This window comes from Notothenia coriiceps, unplaced genomic scaffold, assembly GCF_000735185.1.
Source record: "Notothenia coriiceps isolate Sejong01 unplaced genomic scaffold, NC01 NC01_scaffold00000339, whole genome shotgun sequence".
Lineage (NCBI taxonomy): Eukaryota > Metazoa > Chordata > Actinopteri > Perciformes > Nototheniidae > Notothenia > Notothenia coriiceps.
Genome location: NW_011333040.1, coordinates 19,477,660 through 19,501,606, shown reverse-complemented (window position 1 = coordinate 19,501,606; position 23,947 = coordinate 19,477,660). Strand labels below are relative to the sequence as shown.

General features: G+C 40.4%; 1 protein-coding gene across 4 annotated transcripts; it reads right to left on the bottom strand.

Annotated features, from left to right (window-relative positions):
* Window positions 1-568: 568 nt before the first annotated feature.
* tjp3 (tight junction protein 3) lies at window positions 569-23,493 on the bottom strand. 4 transcript variants are annotated; one of them, XM_010774261.1, is made up of 30 exons: window positions 23,339-23,493; window positions 15,881-15,937; window positions 15,242-15,366; window positions 14,746-14,848; window positions 14,353-14,647; window positions 14,164-14,267; window positions 13,276-13,465; window positions 12,993-13,068; window positions 12,390-12,487; window positions 12,117-12,204; window positions 11,719-11,901; window positions 11,504-11,607; window positions 9,748-9,832; window positions 8,981-9,069; window positions 8,426-8,522; window positions 7,776-7,864; window positions 7,595-7,667; window positions 6,916-6,983; window positions 6,597-6,660; window positions 6,340-6,496; window positions 5,921-6,029; window positions 5,612-5,831; window positions 4,328-4,533; window positions 4,136-4,231; window positions 3,944-4,023; window positions 3,616-3,826; window positions 3,358-3,458; window positions 2,306-2,917; window positions 1,523-1,581; window positions 569-1,429 (listed from the first exon to the last, which is right to left on the bottom strand). In XM_010774261.1, exons 2-30 carry the CDS (start codon window positions 15,926-15,928, stop codon window positions 1,300-1,302), a joined length of 3,960 nt encoding a protein of 1,319 aa, XP_010772563.1. In that variant the 5' UTR covers window positions 15,929-15,937; window positions 23,339-23,493; the 3' UTR covers window positions 569-1,299. The 4 variants fall into 4 exon arrangements, with proteins under 4 accessions (XP_010772563.1, XP_010772547.1, XP_010772540.1 ...); XM_010774245.1 differs by lacking the exons at window positions 11,504-11,607; window positions 23,339-23,493 and adding exons at window positions 11,219-11,322; window positions 20,055-20,175; XM_010774238.1 differs by lacking the exon at window positions 23,339-23,493 and adding an exon at window positions 20,055-20,173.
* Window positions 23,494-23,947: the final 454 nt, after the last annotated feature.

The following is a 23,947-nucleotide window of genomic DNA, read 5'->3' as shown; positions in this document are numbered from 1 at the left end:
CCCCCCACTTCTCAAACCAAAGTTACACCCTTGGTGCCATGTAAATGTTCAAATTCATTTATTTTAAGCTCCAACCAACGGAATTTGTTATGATAGTCAAGAAAACTCTCCTGGTGAATTGTATTCAAATTCCAACAACATTTACCCCTCCCTCATCGACAGGTTGATGGAGGGGTAAATGTTTTCAGATTGAGGAAAAAGTTGACCAGGAGAGTTTTCTTGACTAATAGAATGAATTCTGGGGATTGGAGCTTAGACTTTCCGACTTTCAATTTTAAGGACCACCCTAATGAGGCTGATATACTAAATAAATGTTTGAAACAATGTTTGAAAAAGGGCTTTTGTACAAGAATAGGTCAAATGCAGAAGCCACATTTCATCTCTATATATCAAGTTAGTGGCATCTGTTAAACAAAATGAATAATCAATCAGATCGATGGATTCCAGAGAAGAGGAAACTTTGAAGGCCTTTTTCTCAAAATGATGACTCGGTGACAGTCATTATATAATGTGACATATTTTGCTTAATATTTGGAGTACAACAACAATCCTGATATCATTAGAAAGCTAGGAATATCCTCTTTCCAACAGTTTATACAACTCAAAATGTGTCTTCGGGTCAATGCGACTGAATTCGATAAGAGCAGGTCACAAATACACAATTCAGTATATAAACCACAAAATAACTGCTACAAAAAGAACCTGCTGTCTTTGTGACATTTGTGTGTTTCCCAGTTGGTCATCCAGACTGGAAGGAGAGAATAATATCAAAACTGTGTCACAGTTGCTTTAAAGTTTACTTGATCAATCATTGTTTGTCTACAAAAAAGTAAATTCCACATGCAGTTAATATCAGAGATCGAGGTTGTATTTTATGTAAATCCTGGCAAAGACATTTATAGCATTTAGTAAAATTAAACAAACCCACTTTTGAAATCAGGAAAACATTTTAATGTAGAAAAAGTGTCATCACAACATTTCATAAACATTCCATCATATTTATTTGAAAAGACTCATTTATTATGACTTCTAATAAAACTAGAATTTGTTTACATGTTACATGCAGTAGCCTTGTCAAATGGCATGATGATTTGTTTGACATTTAAATAAAAAAAATATGAAAAGAAATCGGGCACGTCTGTGAGAACCTTTCTTCAAAAGTTAAAATGTTTAGTAATCTGTTAAAGGTTGTAAGATATCTTTAACATCCCACAACTGTACAAGTTTGTTGGGGGGGTGAAAGCCTTTTCATGTTCTTGTTAGATCAGTAAACTCCAGCTGTAATCCTTGATGTAAACTCTAGAGTTCTGTTGCAGGACCCCATTCAATGTCCTCCACCTCTTCCTCCTCCTCCTCTTCCTCCTCAGAGCTGTCGCTGCCTCGGATCTGTGTGCGTCTGAACTGCACTGCCTGATGATGGTGTGCTAGCCTGTCAACAAGAAGGAGCAAGGGGTTAACATGTTGCACATAATCCTCACTTTGGCTCTACTGTGAATACCAAGGAGAGCTAAAGAAGACTTACACGATGAACTGAGGGCCTTTCTTCTCCTCTGCCACCGCCTGCGGCTCTGCAGAGCGCGCCTGGAAGAGAGGAGAGAAACATCATTTTAGTTTTCTATAGAATAAAAAAATGGGCCTAAAAAGATACATGTAATAAATCAGCATTATACAGTTTTTTCATGGATAATTAAGTGACATTTTCTTCTTCTATTACATTACTGACAAGCATTTTCAAAACCAGTTAAGAAAAGTCAATTTACTTAAGACTATAACCTTTACATCTGGGTTAAAATGGTTGAAATGCAGCTTTAAATGTTTCTGTCTTACACTGCTCGAGCATTCATTTGTTTGAGGGAAAATCAGTCATATTTAAAAACTGTTAAACATGAAAGAAAAAATATAGATAATGTAGTAAAACATAAATGCATTACTGAGGTACACTGAGGCTGCAACTAATGATTATCTCATCCTCAAGTAATATGCAATTAATTACATACTTGATTACTTTGCAAAATATTAGGAAAAACATTTCATCTCAGTTTTTCCTAAGTGCAAGTTGCCTGTTATGTCAACAATTCAAACCCAAATATATTGACATTGTTTTCATTGACTAATAAACCATCAAATATTTACATCTGAGAAGCTAAAACCAGGCGATGTTTGGCATTGAAAATGATGTATTTTGTTAATTTACTGACCAAACTTTAATAAACGTATTGTTCCAGTGCATTTGGTTTAAAGTGAATGGCCTTAAATGCATAAAACACAGATATAGTCCTTTAAAAAAGAGCAACATTTAGTTTACCCGTTGTAGTTTCTCCTCGATGACAGACAGGCTGGCACGGGGCGGGCTCTCCGGCTGGGCCTCAGCATAAGATGGCTCGTTCACAGAGTGGCGAACATACGGGTCAGGGGCTATAAAGTCTGGGGGTCCTTCTGATGGAGGGGTGGGTGCAACTACCTCATGCGCACTGAAATCCGAGTCTGAGAAGCTGCGGTGGGAGGGGTCCTCCTCCTCTGCAGCGCTGTGCGGGGGGCTGTGCGGGGGGCTGTGGCTCTCTCTGCGGGACATCCTGGGCTCGGGGACGTGCATCAAAGGCGGGATATCCCGGCTCGGGTCTTCTTGAGGCTCGGGGTCCTCGATGGGGCTGAGGCGCTCGGAGGCGGGCTCAGACGATCGGGCTAGGGCAGATCCAATAGCCCGGGACCCTCTGGGGACCCTGGGGGCAGCGGGGGCACTCTGCCCGGGGTACGCCTCCTCCAGTTCATCGTTGTCAGTGTAGGCCTCTCCATCAGTGTAGGCCTCTCCGTCAGTGAAGGCCTCTCCGTCAGTGTCCTCCAGGTCACTGGCAGCACTCAGGTAGTCAGACTGCGTCTGATCCAGAGCATCCAGGTCCTGCTCCGCTCCGGTCTCCAGCTGCAGAGGAGAAGACAACACATTTCATTAGTTTTACAGGCAGGAAGAGACGTCCAATGAACTGTCAGTTACATAACAGATTAGGTTAATAAAAAAAAGTCTCAGAATATAAGAAAACCAATACACAAGAATCTAACATTTTTTAATCAATCTTAATATATTTTTTAATTTGTGTATTTACCATTTTTTTACTTGAACTTTGTTTATTTACTGCACTGTATCACCAAGTCAAAGTGTTTCCTCTTCTTGGGCAAATGTTTTTATGAACATTTGAACAAAAATAATTTCCAAAACGAATCATACACTTAAAAGATTAAAAACAAAAAGGCATCCGTAAATGCAATGTTGTAAATAATTTTCATTCGACTGCAGCACTATGCTTCACTTAAAAACAAAGAGAAAAGTGCTTACATGTGAAATAATCACTGAGTGTTTCTTACCGTCACTTCAGACACCCAGACAGGCTTTGACTGTTGGTGGCGGATCTTATCCTTCAGAGTCTCGTACCAGATATGAGAGTTTGGCTGCAGGTCAATACGTGCTGTAAAGGTCAATAGAAAAACATCAAACTAAAAGTTTGTACATTGTACAATTTTACTAAACAACTACACAATTAGAGAATAAGGAAACTAACTTTATATAGCTTTATTCTCAATGATGATATATGACAGAGACAGACTTTGCTCCTGTGTGATTACCTGAGAAAAGGTGGCTGCAGTGTTTCCTGAGCTTCAGGGCCTGTGTGTAAAGGCGTCTGGAGCTCTTGTTGGAGTTGGGGCTGTACCTCTGCCTCATGGCCTTCACGTCTTTCCTGCTGTGAGGGTCCAGGAACAGCACCATCGGGTGGTACTGGATGTAGTTCAGCCTCTCCACTGCAGTGGGCGTGATGTCCAGGAGGGGGTGTTTGTCCTAAGAAAAGAGGTAATGAAAAATAAGATGCAAGGGGTAAGCAAGTACACAAACTAAACAAGATTCATGTTGTTTTTCAAAGTGACCAAATATAAAAGTTGAGGTTTATTGGCTCACCTTCTCTGCTATTCTCCTCACAGTGTCCAGTTTGATAACTGTGGAGGCGCCGTCTCCTCCTCCACTGCGAGGAACCATGTCTACGCAAAACAGGAGGCAGAAAAACAATGTTTACAAAGTGAAGACACAACAGAATTACTAAAACAGAAAATGAAGGAAATATTTTCCTTATTGAAAAGAAGCCCCACAAACCTGCTGCTTCATAATCATCAGGCATCTCTCTAGTCAGTTTATCCATGGCAATATCATTAAGAGGACCCAGAATAACAATGGGTCTTTTGAAATTAGCTGGAAACAAAGAAATTCAGAGGTTAAAATTAAACTTGCTCCAGTCGAGTAAAGATATTAAATCAAATGTGTATGTGAGGTTAAAAACACACCAACCTTCTCTGAGCAGGACCCTCTCATAGGCCGGGAATTTGCCCTGGATGGTGAGCTGCAGCAGGTCTTCACGAGTCTGCCGGACGTTCTTTTCATTCTTTTTGTTGCCTTTGAGACCCCGTAGTTTCCAGAACTCGGCTCTCGATCCGGACACCTGCCTGTCTGCAGTCAGCCGCTGCGCCTGCTCGATGCTGGCCAATGTCTCCGCCCTGAGGGAGATAGTAACAGGATATCAAACTCAAACATGGTTGTTCCTAAAGGATCAGATTTTCTGAAGTGGTGTTGTGTGCGGTACTGATCTGTAGACAGTGTATATATCTACAAGCAGTATACTGCTGTCGGTGGGGCAGCAGCAAAATGTTTTACAACTACATTAAAAAACAACTGTCGCAATATTTGTAATATTTCAACACTTTATCTTGCAGGCAGATATAACTTTAGGCCAGAGAACTGAGGGTGTTATCTATGCTCATTTAAAAAGCCACCAGAATCCATAGATTCCAATTTAAACACCATAGTCACTCAATACCAACAACAAATTCATAAATTAAAGCAGTGGTAGGACGGCAAATCACATGTTCTGTGAGGTACATTTAGAATTTATTTTAATGGAGTCTGGTGGCTTTGAAGTGAGCAAAGATACCAGCTAGAGTTCACCATTGTGAAGAGTTGTTGACGGCAAGATAACGCAACGGAAATATTGTAAATAAAGCGTTCACTTAAACCAGTTTTAATATTGCATGGTAGTCCTTTTTTTAGAAGGCTTAAATATGTTTTTCTGCTGCTCCTGTCTACAGCGACTATGCTGGGACTACATTCTAATGTATCAATCTCAATCTCTATTTATTTATATAGCACATTTAAAACAACCTTCAGTTGACCAAAGTGCTGTACAGGCAATAACTACGATATTAAATAACAATGGGAGTGCAATAATAAAACAGTAATTAAAACATGATAAAAAGCACAATAACTAGAAATATATTTAAAAAATAAAAATAAAAACACATACAAATATAAAATTCAACTAGTATTAAAAGCCAGTGCAGAGAGGTAAGTTTTTAGCTGAGATTTAAAAAGTTCAATAGACTCAGCAGTATGGATATGTACTGGGAGGCTGCTCCACAGTCTGGGAGCTGCAACACTGAAAGCCCTGTCACCTCTGTTTTTTTTTTTAATGTAGGTAATAAACTGACCAAAAGTAAATGATACAACCCCACTTGTACACAAAAACAACGTTCACTTTAAAATAGAAATGTGAACCTCTATCCCCCATCCCTTCCGTACCTGGCCTGGTTGGGGATGGTGCCTTTGTCCATCTCGTGCAGGTCGTTCCCCATGCGGCTGGCCAGCCAGTTTCCCAGCTTCCCGCGGTGCATGGTGTCCACGACCCTGAACACCTCTCCTCTGGTGAAGCTCAGGCCGATGGCCCCCTCTGCCTCGTGGTCGAAGTGGGAACGGATGTAGAAATTGTCCGCCAGGTTAGACTTGATGATCTTCTTATAAACTGAGGAGAAGGAAAATGAAGATTGATACATTCAGTCACTGATTGAGAGTAGTGTTAACCATAATAATCATCATTAGGGGTAAACTTACTGTCCATCTTGTGCTGAGTGCAGATTGCAACCTGCTCTCCTTTCTTGATGTCCAGGAGGAAGTTGGCTGCCTCTTCTCGTGTGAAATGACCAAAATCCACGTTATTAACCTGAATGAATGAGAGATAATTGTAAGGAAAAAAGTTATTTATTTTAAAAGCTACTGACAAAATAGTGAAGATTTAAAAAACATAACATCTGACTTTTACAGTCAGTCAACTGCATTTTTATCTTAAACTTAACAATTAAATTGTGATTTGTTGAAACTCAATGTGCTGACTCATGGTTCTTTCTTTTTCAGAGCGTTGATCTGGAGTTTTCTTCTTTTTTTTTAAATCAGCCAACATATTAAAATATGGGCTAAACCCTTAAAAAGGTTATTAATGAACTACTGCTAGGTGTAGAGCATCAGTGTCTCACCTTCATGATCTGGTCTCCCTCTTTCATCCCCTCCTCGTACGCGGGGCTGTTCGGCTGAACTCCCCCCACAAATATGCCGACATCGTTGCCCCCAACCAGCCTCAGACCCACGCTGCCCTCCTTCACAAACGACACTGTGTGGAGGTCTGAGCTGTACCTGAGAGTGGAATTATGTGAATTAGAAATGAGCACATTTCTGCTAAAACGAATTTACTAGGTCAAAGATAAAGATGAAGGAACCAATGAGCATCACTCACCCTGGATTAGCTGAGGGGTACGAGTCTGGAGGCAGGGAGTAGATGGGCTCCTCTACAGGCTTTGCTGGAAGAGATACGGACATGGTGAGACTCCCTGCTGCTGCTACTAATATATGTTTCTTTGTTGTCAGTGAATCTCACTATGTAGTCCATAAACATTTTTTGAAATACACTAACACCACAATTTATAAAAGCTCAACATATTTGTTTTGACAACACGTTTTCTCATATGTGAAACTTGAAAACAATTATTTAGTAGTCAGTCTAAATTGTACTTTGCTGTTAGAGGTTATTGCAGTAGTTTAGAGTTGAGCCTTACAGTAGGCGGGGGGGTTGTTCTTCACTGAAATCCCAGACCGGACCGTACCATTAGCAGCACGAGGAGCTCTGAGAAGAGGAGAACAGAAATCAGTTGGGATATTTATCATAACAAATATACACTTAAAACTATTTATCTAAAAAGTTCCTAAAGCTGTTAACACGTTCATGTAACCGTGGCCCTTTTTAATTTCTTCAAATAATGTTGGCTGTGCTGATGCATTTTGCATAACATTTTGATTAGGGAGTGAGTTTTATTTAATTTTTCTATTTTGCAAGTTCAACCTGAGTTCCTATACGTTTTTAATAAACTGATTAGAGAAAATACAGACACTGCTGCATTTACAGCATTCAATTATGCATTATATAATTGCTTTGAATATAAAGCACTGGCTTCAAAATTGTAGTTATTACTATTATACTATTATATTATATTTTCTCATGTTTACCCCTATAATACAAACACACAAATATAAATGAATCAAAATCAATAATGTAAAACTATGGAATTATGTAAAAGAAAATGTTTTAACATCAGGACTCATTATCTCTGTGAAAGTGGAAAACAGAAACAGATATTTTTTTTTCCATCAGAGCCTCTTTTCATAAGTTAAGCACAAGGGTAGCACACGGAATACAGACTTGATTTTGATAAAGTGTGTGTCAGTTCTCAGACGTACCTGCGGTGGTTGTCTCCTCGCTCAGAGCTGCCCGACCTCCTGAGGTGTGACAGCTGGTCTGACTCTGAGGAATCTGAAGGAAACAAGGACGGTGGTCAAGACTAACTTTGACCTTTCTGATCTGATGATGACAGTACAGAGGAAGAGAGGAGGAGTGTGTGAAGCAGGAGAGTGAACTGACCGTCAGGAGGAGGTTCGGAGGGGGACGCGATGCGACGAGGAGGATCCTGCTTCACCGTGACTGAAACAGGTTTTATCTCAGGCTGGACTCTGAAGGTAAGACAAATATATTTGATCAACAACAAAATATAATTTAACCTTTTTTGTCATCTTGAGATACAGCATGTAACAAGAACAGTGCATTAACTGTAACAAATCAAGCTTGTTATTTAAAATATCTCATCTGACTTTCAAGATCTTTGTGCTAAAGACTCTTTGGGTGTGACTTTATTCTTATAAGATTACTAGAGACTCTGTTCAATGACAAATGATCAGTTGACTGTAAACAAATATTTACCAAACTGGAAGCATCTTGTGTTTTCTGCTTCTGACTAACTATAAAACGCCTGCTGGTTTACTGTCAACAGTGTTGGTTGAGATCTAATTCAGGTCATTGGAAGTACTCGGTAAATTCAGAGTTTCTGCTTCATCCCACAGATTGTGTTTATGAAAAAGGTATTGTATCATGACTTTTATTTATTTATTATGAAGTAATGTGTTTTATAGAACTTGAGACTTGACTATTAGGGGGTTAAATACTTGTAACATGTCTGTTGAGAAAAGTATTGTCAACATCCACCTGACTACTGACAAAACATCTCTGTTTCTCACCTGTATCTGTCGGTGGCTGGGTTGGAGCTCGTGCTGTTGGTAGACGCCCTGCGAGGCACGGAGGCATAACTGGCCTCTGATTCAGTCTCTGAAGGAGCTGTGAAGATGAAGAAATAATAGCTGCCATCAGGAAACAATACATTTTTCATTTTAGTAGATAAAAGACAGTAGATGTCCTTTTTTTTAAAGAAAATATTTATACTAAATCAACCATTTTTACCTCAGAGTAAGATGTGCTATATTTAAGCCACTAATAAAGCACAAAACATTTTAAATTCAAACCATAACACGCAGATGCCTCTCCTTGAAAGAGAGAGACGCATACACTTCTCTTAATGCTGGAAACATTCAATCAATTATCAACTGTTATTCATAAACGCCAATCTCACAAATGACACATTCATCATGTATGACCCCCTCTGTCCTCTCAGTGCACAAGGAGAAGCTCCCAATAGAAACCCCACAATTAACAGGGGAAACAATGGAGATAGGAACAATGGATGTATTGTTCCTATCTTGTGTACACACAAACATACATATCAAACACACACACACCTTTCTGTGGTGGGTTGCTGGCGGTGACGCTGGGGGCGCTCCATCGCGGCGGCTCGACCTGCGGCGACAGGGAGACGTCGGGCAGAACTCTGCAACAGAACAGAGGGAGGCGGGAGTGAGGGAGGAGGAAGACAACAAATCTCAGTTACGTTTGGAGCAGGGGGACCCGTGGCTAATACGATGATGATTGATGATGAGACTTAAATGTTGAATATTCACCTTAATGTCTCTGAGGGAAGCTCTCTCAATCATGGTTAACTGCTTTGTAACTGATCAAAATGAACCATTCATAAGCAGAAGAATTCTATTTCTAAATATGTTCTGAACTTGTTTGCTAAGAACTGTTTGAATACATGCTGAATAAAACATGCATGGAACTATTTTACAGGTGTTTGATTGGAATAGTGTTCTTCAGGAATAATTGTCCTCAGTTTAAATCGACATTTAGCCACATACAGGAGAGGCTCTGGTTCAGTGGAAGTCAATTTTATTTAATAATAACAAAATATCATCACAAAACAGAAAACACTTAGTACACAGCCAAAAAAAAAACAAATCAAGCAAAATCAAAAAGGCTTCAAAACGAGACTTAAGGAACACAATGAGCAAATCAAGCAAAATGGCAGAGACACAAAGGGGTGAATTAAGAACAAACATGTGATTAGCTAATGGTAAAACGGGGAGGCGTCTGCTCAGTGTCCCGGTCCGGGAGATGGTGTTGGGTTTCGGGGAGGGGGTGGGGGGGTTGGGCAGACCTTCATCTGTACCTGTATCTGCTGAGTGATTCCTGGCTGTACGTGGTGCTCTGCCTCTGAGGAGGAGCCAGGCTGGTCTCAGACTCGGAGTCAGAGTCTGAGGAAGAGGAGAACAAGAGGTATAACATCAGGTTGTTGTTGTTGAGCTTTTAGCTGGTAGATAAACGACACACACCTTTTGTAGTCAAAGGTATAAGTTATTTGTTTCTCACAACTTCTACAATTATTCATTGGTTTTAGTCACAAAATATGTTTATTGCGCTTTCCCATTTAAATAAACAGAGCACTATTTCACTTGTGTTATAATCCCGCTAATGTGAGCATTAGGGCTGCACCACATTCGAAAAAACTGACATTGCTGTTTTACACAATATGAAAAAAACAGGGACATTCACCATAAGCTATATTTAAAGTTTAGTTTAAAAGGTAAATACAATACAAATATACATCTGTTGCACTTTGAGAAACATTGCTGGCTGGTGGCTGGCTATTGGTTCCCTTATATGAGCGGAGCACATATTTTAAGACGTCAATATTACAGGTGATCATGTGTATTTAAGTGTGGGAAGCCCAAATCATGATGAGACTACAATTCGATTAACTTTGAAACCCTTGCTCACAGGCACAACACCAGGTCCAGACTTAAACCAGTCACCTTTAAAAAGGAAAAACAGACACGGTAGCTTTTAATGTTTTTTTCGTTAAAACCTTTGTTTTCCTTGATCTCAGGAAGGCTTTTGACACTGTTGACCACCAAGTGCTCCTTACAAAGCTGACTTATTTCAATTTTTCGGCAGATTCAATACAGTGGGTTAAATCTTACTTATCAAACAGAAAACAGTGCGTTTTGGTCAACGGTACCAAATCCCCCTACCTTGTCAACCGTGTTGGGGTTCCACAAGGTTCCATTCTTGGACCATTACTGTTTTCTCTGTACATTAATGACTTGCCTAATGTATGTCCTGATTTGAATGTACAAATGTATGCCGATGATGCGGTCATCTTTGTACAGGGGAAACATACTGAAATAATCACATCCTGTCTCTCAAATGCATTGGACAAGGTTCAACACTGGCTGAACAACATTTGCTTACAGTTAAATGCACAAAAAACAGTATGCATGATGTTCAGTAAAAGACAAGTCAAAATCGAAGGATCCAATGTCATAAATAATGTATGTGACGGGACTACGGATGGAAATTAGCTCAAAGCTAAAATCCGGCTAATTTACATTTCAAAGCATTATTTTGTTTAAAATGTTCATTAATGTGCATTGTCCCGGTTCAAATAAACGATTAAACACAGAGCCTTTTTTATTGTATGCTCTGTCTTTAGCTCTATTTGACTGCAGACACCTGTTCAGCAGCAAATATTCAAAGCAAATATTTTCAAAGAGGTGTTCGACAAAGTCCAGGATGTGTTCCATCAAAAATGTTTGAAAGTGTGCGTGTGTGTGTGTGTGTGTGTGTGTGTGTGTGCTGACCTGGGGGTGGGGCTCTGAAAGGAGAGCTGACCCTCCTTGGTGGCTCCTGGCGAACGTTGATGGGGGAGGATCTCAGCGCTACATGAGCAAGATCAGGAAGCACTCTGAGGGGGAGAGNAAATATTTTCAAAGAGGTGTTCGACAAAGTCCAGGATGTGTTCCATCAAAAATGTTTGAAAGTGTGTGTGTGTGTGTGTGTGTGTGTGTGTGTGTGTGTGTGTGTTCTATCTGCAGTCTAAATACACATGTTTGTGTGTGTGTGTGTGTGTGTGTGTGTGTGCTGACCTGGGGGCGGGGCTCTGAAAGGAGAGCTGACCCTCCTTGGTGGCTCCTGGCGAACGTTGATGGGGGAGGATCTCAGCGCTACGTGAGCAAGATCAGGAAGCACTCTGAGGGGGAGAGGGGGGAGGAAGAGGCGGTTAGGAATCGCTGGTGGAAAATTAAGTTTGTATTACTCATGGTATTACTCGTTTTTTTTTTTTATGAAGCTTAGTCCTTACTTGTATCTGGTGTCGGGGCGGGGGCCCTCTCTGCGCCGCGGGGGGGAGGTGCTGCGGTCAGAGTCTGACGCGGACACCGGCCGGCGGGGCAGGGAGGCGGAGGACGGGGCGCGGGAGGTGTTCCAGTTGGGGACCAGAGGAGAGGACCGGGGGTTTGGGATGCTGGACATACCAGACAGAGTCCTGGAGAAAGAGCAAATCAAAAAAGTAGATAATGAGTTCCTTCTTATTCTAACTAATCGTAAATGATTTAGATGAAAGTCAGAATGCAACTGAAACTAATATGTCTAAAAAGTCTGTATGTTTCCACAGCTGAATAGATTATCAATCTTATGCCCAAAAACTGTGTATGATCATTTTCATAAATAAAAACAAATCAACCAAGAAATGTTACTGACTTGTATTTGCTGGAGTTGTCCCTCAGGTCCGGGCTGGTTTTCCTGACAGGAGGAGAGGCACTGCGGTCCGACTCAGACTCTGATGGAGCTGAAGAAACAATAAACAACAACAACAACCAACATTAATGTATTTCTATTGTCCGACTGTGTACGACTTCTATTCATATTTATATAAAGTTACCCCGATCGCTGTAAGTCTCGGATTTTGATCCCCAACAGTGATAGGGGTACATTTAAAATAGCTATAGTTTAGTGATACTCAGCGGGACTGACCTCTGCGGGGAGTGTAGGTTTTCACAGGAGGCCGGGCCAAGGTGGAGCGCTGCGGTGATGGATCCCGAGACTTTGGGAGAGGAGCTTCAGCTCTCGTTCTGGGGTAAAAATAAATATTAAAAAAGTTAGAGAAACAATCTTGTGCCTTTTTTTCTCCACTTTGTTTTAACATTATAAGCAAAAAGTAATAAAGTTCTTGATGGGTGTCTCCCTTTTTCTCAAAATACACTTCAAATCTACCATAGACGTTTTCCAATGCATATTTGGAATTCCACAACCGGAAGCCTAAAGAAATCATGTATTAAATTGTATTTTACTGTATTGTCTTTGATTTGTATTATATAACAGTTACTGTGTTCACCACCTGTTTGCTCATTCTAATCACATGAAAAAGTCTGTTAAACAGATTATATCAGATGGCCTGGAGGGTTGAGTAATCAAACACATTCAGTGATGTCAACAGTTTTGCATTTTCACAGACAGACCGAGATAAACTGCCACAAGAGAAATAACAGTGTCAGGAAAGACATTAAACCACTTAAAATGACAACTAGTACATCTACAATGATTTCTGTTATGACTGGTGAGGTGGGTGCCGTGTACCTGCGTGTCCGTTTCTCTCGGGTGGGATGACGGGACGTCCTGTAAGTAGGGATGTCTTCATCAAGGTCTGAAATGTCTGATAGGAAACAGAAAGATTAGCTTAGAGAGCTGGAGATACACTTCAATAAGCGAGGCCAAGAATTCTGCAACATCTCACTCAAAGCAAATCCTTTCTCAATGATCATCTTCCTTTTTACACATTTTATTTCAGTCTAGCTTTAACTGTCGCCTCAGCACACCAAGCTAACATTGAATACCCCACCTCTCCTCCCCTCATCCTCACCTTCCAGCTCAGAGCTGCTGTCTCGGCGGCGGTCCTCCCCACTGTTGGGGGCGCTGTCCGCCACCTCCGGGATGCTGACCAGGAACTTGCGGTCATCTCTCAGCACCGTCATGGTCAGTTTCCCCCGGCTCTTCTCCACCAGGTGCTTTGTCTCCAGCAGGGACAGATTCTCCGTCGTCATGCCATTGATCTGGACGAGGAGAACAATCAAAAAATATAATAAGTGAGGAAGTCCCACACCAGGAAAAACAAGAGTTTGACGTGTCGGAAACAATGCGACTCAATAGAGGGCGTTTTGTTTTTGATGTAGAGGGGTACAAAGCTGCTACAGGCCTATATGGCGGGAAACACAAAATCCATCATGGATTCATTCCATTGCCTTAATCCAGTTTCAACAACATTGCAAGATTGTCATGAAATAATATATTTAATATTTAAAATGGAGAAGTTAACCCATTCTTTGCTGGTCCAAATACATTCTATAAAATGTGCATTTAATGATCAAATGTGTAACCCCAATGCTTTTCTGGATGAGACGAGTAGAAATGATGGTTCTAATGTATAGAGATACATTTTTAGAAGAGTGTGGGATGGGAATATGTAGGAAAATGCTAACAGAATAAAGTAGAAGTACGTAGGTATGTAGGCTGTATACATAAGGGTATGCGGGTGCATTTAGATGTGATGGAAAGAATAGGAAGAGTACGGATATTCACTTCTGGAAGTAAAGATAGAGGACTCAAAGTCTTCCTGGGTAACGGCCATCCTGCACTGTAGCTTTTGAATACCTCTTTCAGTGCTTCTGCATATATATGTATAAAAAGGGTTTTATATAAATATATTGAAAGACCAAGCCCCATTTTAGATTATCCAAATCTTATGTTTCACCTTGAGAATGAGGTCTCCCTCCTGCAGCGTTCCTTCTGTGGCAGCCAGGCCCGTCTGTGTCATGTGTTTGATGAAGATCTGACTGCCCAGCTTCAGTCCGTACTCTGCAGAAAGAGGACGACAAAAAGAGTTCAGTCAGACATCTGCACTCTCCCCATGTCAGTGCAAACCAACCCGGTGAAGTCTTACCATCTGTGATTTTCTTTTTAATCAGTGTAGTTCTGAGTGGTTTCTCTGGGACGTCCTGATGCGGTAGCCTCTTGTACCCCGAGGACATCAGTGGTAACGTGTTGCCGTGCCCGTTGCGCTCGGGTGAAGAGCTGCGGGCGCGGCCTCCGTAGCGCTTGGAGTCTCTGTTGTCGCTGCCGTCGGAGAAGCGTCGTGTTCGTCTCGGGGGGTCCGGGTCCAGCAGGTTGGAGTGGGAGACGGCCCGAGAAGGTCTGGTTGTGGCCGGGATCTGGATCTTTCGAGGGCGTTTCACTGTCTGCAGAGAGAAAGATGGAGAGGGCAAGGGTTTAGAGACAGTAGGCAGCAGTGCTTTGGAGATTAAAAAGTTCCAGTTGTTGTGATCTCCATACTTACAACATTTGCAGTCTTGCCACATGACTTGAGGGTCTGAATGGTGAAGTTAGAGTGGACGTTTTCCATAGCCACTGCATTGACCATCACAATTTGGTCTTTGTTGCTGCACAATGAAAGCGATTACGGAATAAATTAGTCCAGGCTAAAAACCCTTTTAAGGAAGAGTACATATATATTCAGACAGGACATCATCTGTGTTTTGATGAAAGAGTCAAGTTCATTTCAGATAAGTTCTGTTTGAATCTGGTATATCTGCATCTGTGCAGGTTCAAATCACAATTTTTTTTTTTTTTACATGATACTATTTGTAGAATTGGATTCATTAAGGATTCTTTCCAAACCTAGATTATAGTACAGAGCTTTTTATTAAAACAAATAATATATATAATTATTTCTAATATTCACAACATAGCTTATCTATGGTTCAATCCATACTTGTATTACTAAAAATAAGACTTATTTGTTCATAGTACACGGTACATAGTAGTCGACTCACAACAGTCGTCCTATGGCCGGTCCGTTTGGCAGCACATCGGACACCACCACCGCCGTGTCCCCGTTGTCCGGGTGAGGCTTCTCCTTGCCTCCTGAAATGGCAAAGCCAAACCCATACTTGGGATCCTGTCATTATGAGAGAACGAGATTTAAAAAAAAGGCAATTGGAAATGACAGCAAGTAGAAGACAGAGTTATATAACTGAAGATAAAGAAGGTAAATGTCCAGAGAGGCAGAGGGAGGAAGAGCACATTCCAGCGGCGCTCAGTGGGAGGACAGTGAAGTCGGCCGGGGTGCAGCAGCAGGGTGTGTCACTTTGAATTCCTGTGTGCTGTGAAACTGAAGCAGGTCCAGCTCATCCCTAACGAGCACTTTTACAATACCCGCAAACACAAAGCTGACTGTGTGTCATCAACGAGCTTCGACTTTCACTTCTGTATTTGTGTAGCGATTAAACACAGACCGACTTCCACTGATGCACCAAAGATAAGTGGTCTACTTTGGTTTATTGTAAATCTAATGTATTTATATGACATAAAGTAGGATTATACATGAATGCCCATAAACCAACAGCTTATTGTCTGAAATGCATATCATTTCAATACCCTTATATTATACAACGTAACAAACAACCACCTACTTTGAGCAGTGTTATTGTATGTTGCTCCCATATCGTTAGCTCCTCCATTCCTGGTCTCTGGAACAAAAGAAAAAACACAACAAGGATTTTAATAAATGTATTCTTTAGAAAAAATATAAATTACTATTTCACAATATAAATATCAAAATAATTCATATCAATAGATAATCCAGGATCTTACAGGGAGGACAGTTGAGACTGAGCCAAGCAGGAAGAGTGTGTACGACTCAACCTGATCTCGGCATGCTCTCACCTGTCCCAATCCTGCCCGACCGGTATGGGGGAGGGGCTACCTGTGTGTGTGTGTGTGTGTGTGTGTGTGTGTGTGTGTGTGTGTGTGTGTGTGTGTGTGTGTGTGTGTGTGTGTGTGTGTGTGTGTGTGTGTAACACATTCAGTTTGTGTAAAATACTGTTTGAGGCAAGTCGGATGGCAACTAACATTTATTTTCTATTTTTTTATTATTGGATGATTATGTGTATCATTTTGTCTATAAAATGTAGATACATAATAAAAAAAACGATATGATTTACCAAAGGCTAAGGTGACGTCTTTTTCAGTGATATATGTATGACAAAGAAAAGCAACAGATTCTGACATAAGATAACAAATGTGCGCTACATTTTTTTAGAGCTCTACTGAATGTAGTTTTATTTGCATTTAATTATTGTCTTGCAATTATGTCACTAAAATCAAAAACTAATCAAAACGAAACATATTTTCAATTTTAATAAAATGAGCACATCTTCACCTGTGCATAAATACAGGCTTAAAACAGCTGTGCAACGGTCAAATGTTGATTGCTCCAGCTCTAGACTAAATATAACACATTGTGGCTGTTCTACAAACAGACCCTGTAAACGGTCAGTCAAATCGCTTGGCCCTGCAGGCTGAAACTGTAGAGCGTTTCTAGATACTCAAGTGTCCAGTCACCAGTTTGTTTGTTTAGGAGATTGTGAATATTCTCTTAAGCAGCCGGTTATCTCTTTGAAGACACTTTCGGCGTTTTGGTTACTGAAAGCTGTATTTAGAAGAAATAATTTAAACGTGCTGTTTAATCTCAGAGGTTTGAATCATTGTGGGTTGTTCTTGCTTTCATCTCACATGGGAGTCGTTAACGTCATCCGAGAGTCACCAATAAAAGGTGCACATTGTTATGAAACCACCTGAGACACCGTCAATGTAACCCCTCCCTCTGTTATATAAACGCTCATCTTTTCTTTGTCTTCTTTTTTGAGCAAATCTCCAGTTTCTGTACAAAAAACCATTCAGTCTTGACGACATACAAATCATTTGCTTACAAACCAAACCACAGATTTTCCCTCCGTGCACCAACGTGACGACATGCCTCTCGTGTTTATCTTTTTTCACACACCAGCACTTTTCAAAGGCAAACTAAAACAAAGTGCAGGGTGGCCTTTGGACAATAATTAATTTGTGTCCGGGTCACAGTAAGAGAACGAGTAGAGCCAGCTCCTCTAGTCAGAGACAGAGAGATACTGTCGGTGGTGAAGACAGTTTGGAGCTTGTTCAAACACTTGTGTGGAAAATGCAGGTGTTTGACCTGCATTACAAGACACAACAAGTGTCAACTGTCCTGATAGACTTGAACACATCACCTTAAAGAACAACATTAATGTATTGATCCTGCAAAGATATTGTCAGTACAATGAAGTCAACCTTCCTTTGTCAAAGTAAATAAAGATAACTGACTTTGATCGCAGCTGTAACATGAGACAGTGATAAAGGCAGAATCCCCTCGAGGGTTAGAAATAAAGACAAAGGTGAAAAGGATCCTTAACTAGACCATCTAGTGAAAGAAAATGAATACATGTTAATAGCACATGTTAACCCAGGTTGTTCTCACAAAGTAATGAATACAAATAAAATAATACTATACTGATGAAAAGGGGAGGAATGTCAAGTATGTTCACCACAACAATCTCAAACTGCCAGTGGGTGTAACACAGGTGTTCAGTGAGTGACCTGTGAACAGTGGGACGTTTGTTTGCACAAGTTAATCATAACCCTGAAAGAAAATTGAGGACTGGCTGACATAACTGCCTGTGAATTTTCTCAACCTGACCCGACACTAAAACTGTGTTTGATAATGTTGTTTCACATCAGTTACAGCTACAACATGCAGTCCATTGTTAGCAAAGCAATGGATGAACCAAAGAGAAACTTTCCTTTTAGAAATACAAGTCAGTAAAAGATTAAAAAAAGTCAGCTCATTTACACCGAGCCCTTTGAACCTGGGAACAGCAGGTCGTCCAGAGTAAACACGCCAAACCATTAACCAGAGCTAAATTCATCAAATGTGGAACAAAAAGCAAACATGTCGGTTTAACCACTTCATAACAGTCACTGGAGAGGAACTCTTTGCCATGACACTGATATATTGATCACAGCTAAAGGTAAAGAAAGATAATGTGCAAATGTAATCAAGCTATCAGTCCTAAGTGGAGGTAATTCTCTTAAAATAGGTTGAGATCGTCTAAGAAAATGTTGGCTTTTGAACAAAGGAGAGAAATGTCTGTCTGCACTGAAAAATATTTATACAAGCGGGCGTTTCGATGAATCAGACAGTCAAACTAATTCCTCTGACAACATAGGTATATTGCAAAAGCCTCTAAAAATGAGAAGTTTACCAAAATAATTTAACAAAAAAAGTAAGAAAGGCCATTCAGGGAAGTAATGTACTGTCTGCTAAGGGAGGCAGGTTAGAGGCCACAACCTCCTGCATCTTCAACATGTCTGTAATAATGGATGTCCTTTGTTAATGTTTAACAGCTAGGTTTGCGGTACTTCCAGGCAGTGATCCACTGTTAGACCATACATGCTTTGTGTTCTTCCCTCTCCACTTACCACATGATCCTTGAACCTCACTTCCATTTCCCACTGTGTCTTCTAAGCTGAACGAAACACCTGCGGCCTCCGGTGCTCAATGAACAGCCAGCTCTTGATATTCCATATGGCAAAAGCAAAAACAATCCCAGATGCCACAGTTCTCCACCTCCACGTTCCTCCTCCTCAGATCAGCTCTGTGAGGATGGTGGCTGCCGCCCAGAAGAAAACCTGACCTCCTCCTGCTGCTGAAATGATCTGTAATTGGAGCGGCTGTGGTGTTTCTCTCTCAGCGGGCAGAAAAGAAAGAGACCTGGAGGAGAAACCTCACCTGGAGCGCTCCTCCCCCCACCCAACCTTTGCCCACTCTCAGTCACTCTCCAGCGCCCAATCCATAAACGTGGATTCAGGGTGGAGCTGCACTGCAGGCAACCCCCCCCAACACACAAAGCAGACCAGCAGAGTATCTCAAATGTGAGAGGAATAAGATCAAATACAACTTCAAAGAAATACCAGCAAGAGGCACGTTCGATCGATTATTGACCAACTTAACTGCAAACTCTAAATTGGCTGTTTTCAAACAAATGTTATATTGATTTCTTTAAAATAAGCAACTTTCACTTTCACAATCCACTGCCCAATTTTGCAATGCAAAACTCATCATGTCCCATGCAAATCTTGCCATGTTTGTAGAGCTGCAGAGCTGCGAGGTGTATTGATTTCCAAGCATTCAATATAATGAATGATGAATCGTGTCAATCATTATTTGGGGATTTCATGGTCTGATAAGCAAACCCCTAACCCTCTGCAGTATGCACGAGGAGGCCCAGCTGACACATGGGTGGGCCAGTTTAATGCAGATTGCTTTTCTGTCCATTACCTCTCTTTATGTTCACAGACAGGCTTTAATTCCGCTAGATAAATAAATGGTTTACTTTTTTATAAATTCTACGTATATTTTTGTAATTATACAATTATATTATCTTTAGATTCTTAGAAATCATTGAAAATCACATTAAAATCTTAGCATTTCTGAAGCCGTTACAAGCAGAGATGTGGTAGTTATATTACAACTAAACGACTGACCTTTAACTTTACATCCGAGTAAACAATTTGTCTCAGGAGGACATGAATCAAAATAATTGGATTTTAACTCTAATGTATAATAAAGATATACTTTATACTATATAAATATATATTTAAAATATATGAAAGAATGATAAGACACTCCGATCAAGTGCAATAGATTGAATTCGGATACACAACCATGCAAACATAATGGCAAAGACATTAATAAAGACTTTGCTCCAGTACTATAAATCCACTTACAGGCACCACCAGCAGAGGAGGTGGAGGCCCCGGGGGCAGAGAGCCAAAGTGCTTCAGTAGTTTCATTCTCTGCGTCAGATTCATGATGATAACACTATCTTCTTTTAAAAAAAATGCACTAAGGTCTAACCATGATCCTTGTCTTTAAAAGGTCTTTAAAGTCTCCAAAAACAAAAACAATCAAGAGAAAAAGGCAAAAAAAAAAAAAAAAAGGGCACTTTAAGTATTCAACTTTAGAAAAAAGCAAATAAAAAAAGCTTCCAACAGATACTTTGTGTATCCAATGATCTGTGTCCTCAGTTATTCCCTTTCGGACGGGTTCATAAAGTCACGCAGGTCCACTTGCTCCCACTGTCAGAGGTGTGTGTGTTTCTTGGGTAACTGGCAGTGTTTCCCACAGGGCAGCGGCAGGCTGTTGGCTGTGTTTCAGTCCGCTGGCTGCTATGGTTACGTTGGGGAATGAGAGCGCTGGGCTGTTAATAATTGAAGCGGTGTTTGCTACACTACACGTCTGCTTGCCCTGAGTAAAGTTTCATGGGTTCCTGCACAGGCCCTGCAGAGTTTCAGGAGGAGGACATGACAACAGAGGGCTTTAGAGGGCTCTCTCATCCATGGGTCAAATCATGGGAGCGCTGCTATCTCTTTTTTTCTGTTTGATAATCAGTGCCGTGCCTAGGGAAGAGTCACAGTGACTCCTAACGGGAGCAGGAATAACATGGGAGGAGAAGTTACCTGAAGGGTGTTCGGAAAGGGATATCAAACAGCTTATCAAATCTTAAACCAAAGAATGTCTGACGCAGATTGGTTTCTTTACGATGTTACAGTTTAAAAACACGTGGGAGAATAACAAAACAGATGCCAGATCCTCGGCTAGAGTTCATCCAAGTGGAACAGTTTACCTCCAGGCTAAATTATTCATAAGTCTGAAGAAAACAGAGCATGACAAGCAACCACTATTGTTACTAAAACAAACACTCAGCAAAGGTATGCCCCCCCCTCCTAGTAGGTAAACACTCAATCATTCCTGTGTCACAGGCTCCACTGTGTTTATTTCATTTTAAGGCCACTCCTGTTGGCCTCACAACATGCAAAGAAATCTACTTGTGTGCCTTGTTCCACCAGTACCAAATCCAGAATCGCTTTTACGATGATACATAACTGGAATTCTTCAACAGTGCAACAATCTACTCTGATAGATGTTGATGAGTGAAACAGACTTAAAGCCTTCAACATAAAGGGGTTAGCGGTTAATGAGCAATACCAAAGCTTCCTCTTGTGTGTAGCGATTGAAGGACAAATACTCCAGAGGTTTGCAGAGCCCACAGACTGGCTGTAATTACACAGTGGGGCTTTGTAGCTCCCACTCACAGTGTAGTTACTCATGGCATGTACTGTCAACAGTGTTTAAGTACTGCAAACACCACAGTTATAGCTACCTGGAGTCACATACAGATGTCCTCACTTGGGTTATGGAGAAATTCACCCAAACACACCAAGGAAAAGTAACTCAAATGCATCTATAACAATCAATCAATGCAAAACGGATGCCTCAAGGAAAACACTTCAAAAACAGTACAAAGAATGAATGCAAATAGTTATTTAGAGCTAGGTTCTATTAAAAATATGATTAATTGTAATGTGAAATGTAGTGCAAACCAACTGTGTGACATAAAGGTACCTGAGGGTAAGTAAGTGAGCACGTTGTTTACAAATGTTAAGCTAAATAAACATAAATAAAAGTAGATAAATAGTCTTTTTTTTAATTATAACAGAGTAATATGTACTATGAGGCTATTACATTGTTATTTTCTGGGTAAATTGATTCATTGTTTGGCCTATAAAATATCAGAAATATTGACAAACGTCCATCCTAGTTTAAGGTGAGTTTTTAAAAGTCTAGCTGTGTTAGTGCAAAACCCAAATACATTCGGTTTATCATTATATTAAACCGAACGCAGAAAACCTCCATATATGAAAGGCTAAAACTCAATTTATACCTAGACATCAGTGCCTCTAGTATCAATGAGAAAGTCTACTTTATAGCATTATTAGATATTTTAAGTTCATTTGATTTAACAGGGACATCTTCTATATAATGTACATAGACAAACTGAAAACAGCCATTAGATACAAGTATCACTGTGGGAAGAGCAGATGTTCATTTGCATACCCATCCCTTGAAGGGCTCTTATTTAAATGGCATACATGTGATGAAGACATCTACTTAGATTCTCTTGATCAGCCAAAAGCAGGCGTTTTAATCCATTTACAGGATCTGAATTGATTGAGCATGTCTTTCATGTCACCTACAAAAACACAGGAAGTGAAACTAGGGCCTAAAATAGTGGCAAGCCATACCGGTCTAAATGCTTTGGGTTAATGTTTAGCATTTACTGATGCACTGATTGTATTGAAGGGAAATGAAGTCGCAGATTTTTGGGAATGCAAAGACGAAACTATTGTGAAACTCTGTGACAGACAGGTAGAAACTTGCATGTGTGGCAGAACCAGTAAAGTGAGGATTAGGAAAGTGGGGCTTGCAGCTGACAGTCACCAACACGTACACAAATACACAACAGGACATGTTTCGAAATATCCTGTTACCAATGGGTACATATGATATTCATACTAATATAAGTTGAAAGGCAGTACTCCGTCTTTCACTGAACTCACTATAATCACTACTACCTTGTTTGTTTATGCTGTTTGTTTCTTTACTTGATTGTGTCTCGTTTTTTTGTGTTGCTCAGTCTATTTTTTATTTCAATCCCCTTTCTTATGTCTTGATTTTAAGTAGAATTGTACTTCTATTGTTTATTGTTTGTGTATGTTTGAGGTTATAGCATCATCTCACCATTGTTGATTGAATTATGGCCTTCCTCTTTGTATTTTATTTCCCCTATGCTTCAGAAAAAGGAAATACCCAGTGAATAAGGTAAACCAAGGAAAACTCTCACACCGTGATAACCCAGGTGAAACTCAGGCTTATATGTCTATAACCAACAATAATTAGGAAGCCATTATGAATGTAGTCCTGTACATATCAAGTCACAGGCCTGTAACTGCTCAAAGCTAGTCCTGTAGCTAATAGCTACATCGTAAGAGGTGAAATTAAAGCTTGCAAATGTACACAAAATATGTTTTCTTTCTTAATTTGGTTTAGTAAAGCGTTTCTGTTTTTAAAATGTTTCTCTTGCCCCTCGTCAGGCTTCTAACATGTTTGACAGCCACGCTTTATCTGTGTTTGTACAAGGAAACATTTGACAGCAATGAAGCAAACTCACCTGTACACTTCCGCTCTGAAGGTTAAAACTGTGTGTGTCCGTCCCTCTCACACCACTCGTCGTGAAGTTTAAAAAAATAAAATCTTAAAAGTTGACTTGCCTCAGCGACTGCTCGAGCAGTTTGAAACTTTCTCCTAAATCTTCCTGAAGACAGGTGAGCAGGAGTGGCGTCCACGGCAGGTGAGTTTCACGACGTCATCACGCAAGTGTAGCGTCACCAACCGGAAGTTGGTCCTCCTCATAGACAAATCCTCCACCCAGTTTTGGTTGAGATAAGCACAGGTGGAAGAAGTGTTTACAACTTTTACTGGTAAAAAGTTGCATTTTTGCTCTTTAAAAATACTGTTACAAGTAAAAGTTATGTCATCAAAACTGTTCTTGAGTAAAATGTTTTTATGTAGTTTAAACTATAATAACACATACCAATGTTGAGGTAAGGAGGTAGCTGAAACTATTAAATAATTGTAGCGGGGTAAAAGTAGCCTACTTTATTTCCCTCCAAGGATGAAGTAGCATAACATGGAAATACTCAAGAACAGTTAAGTAGTATGGCAAACTTGTACTTGAGTAAAGTAATTAATTCAATGTGTATACATGTTTGTAACTACA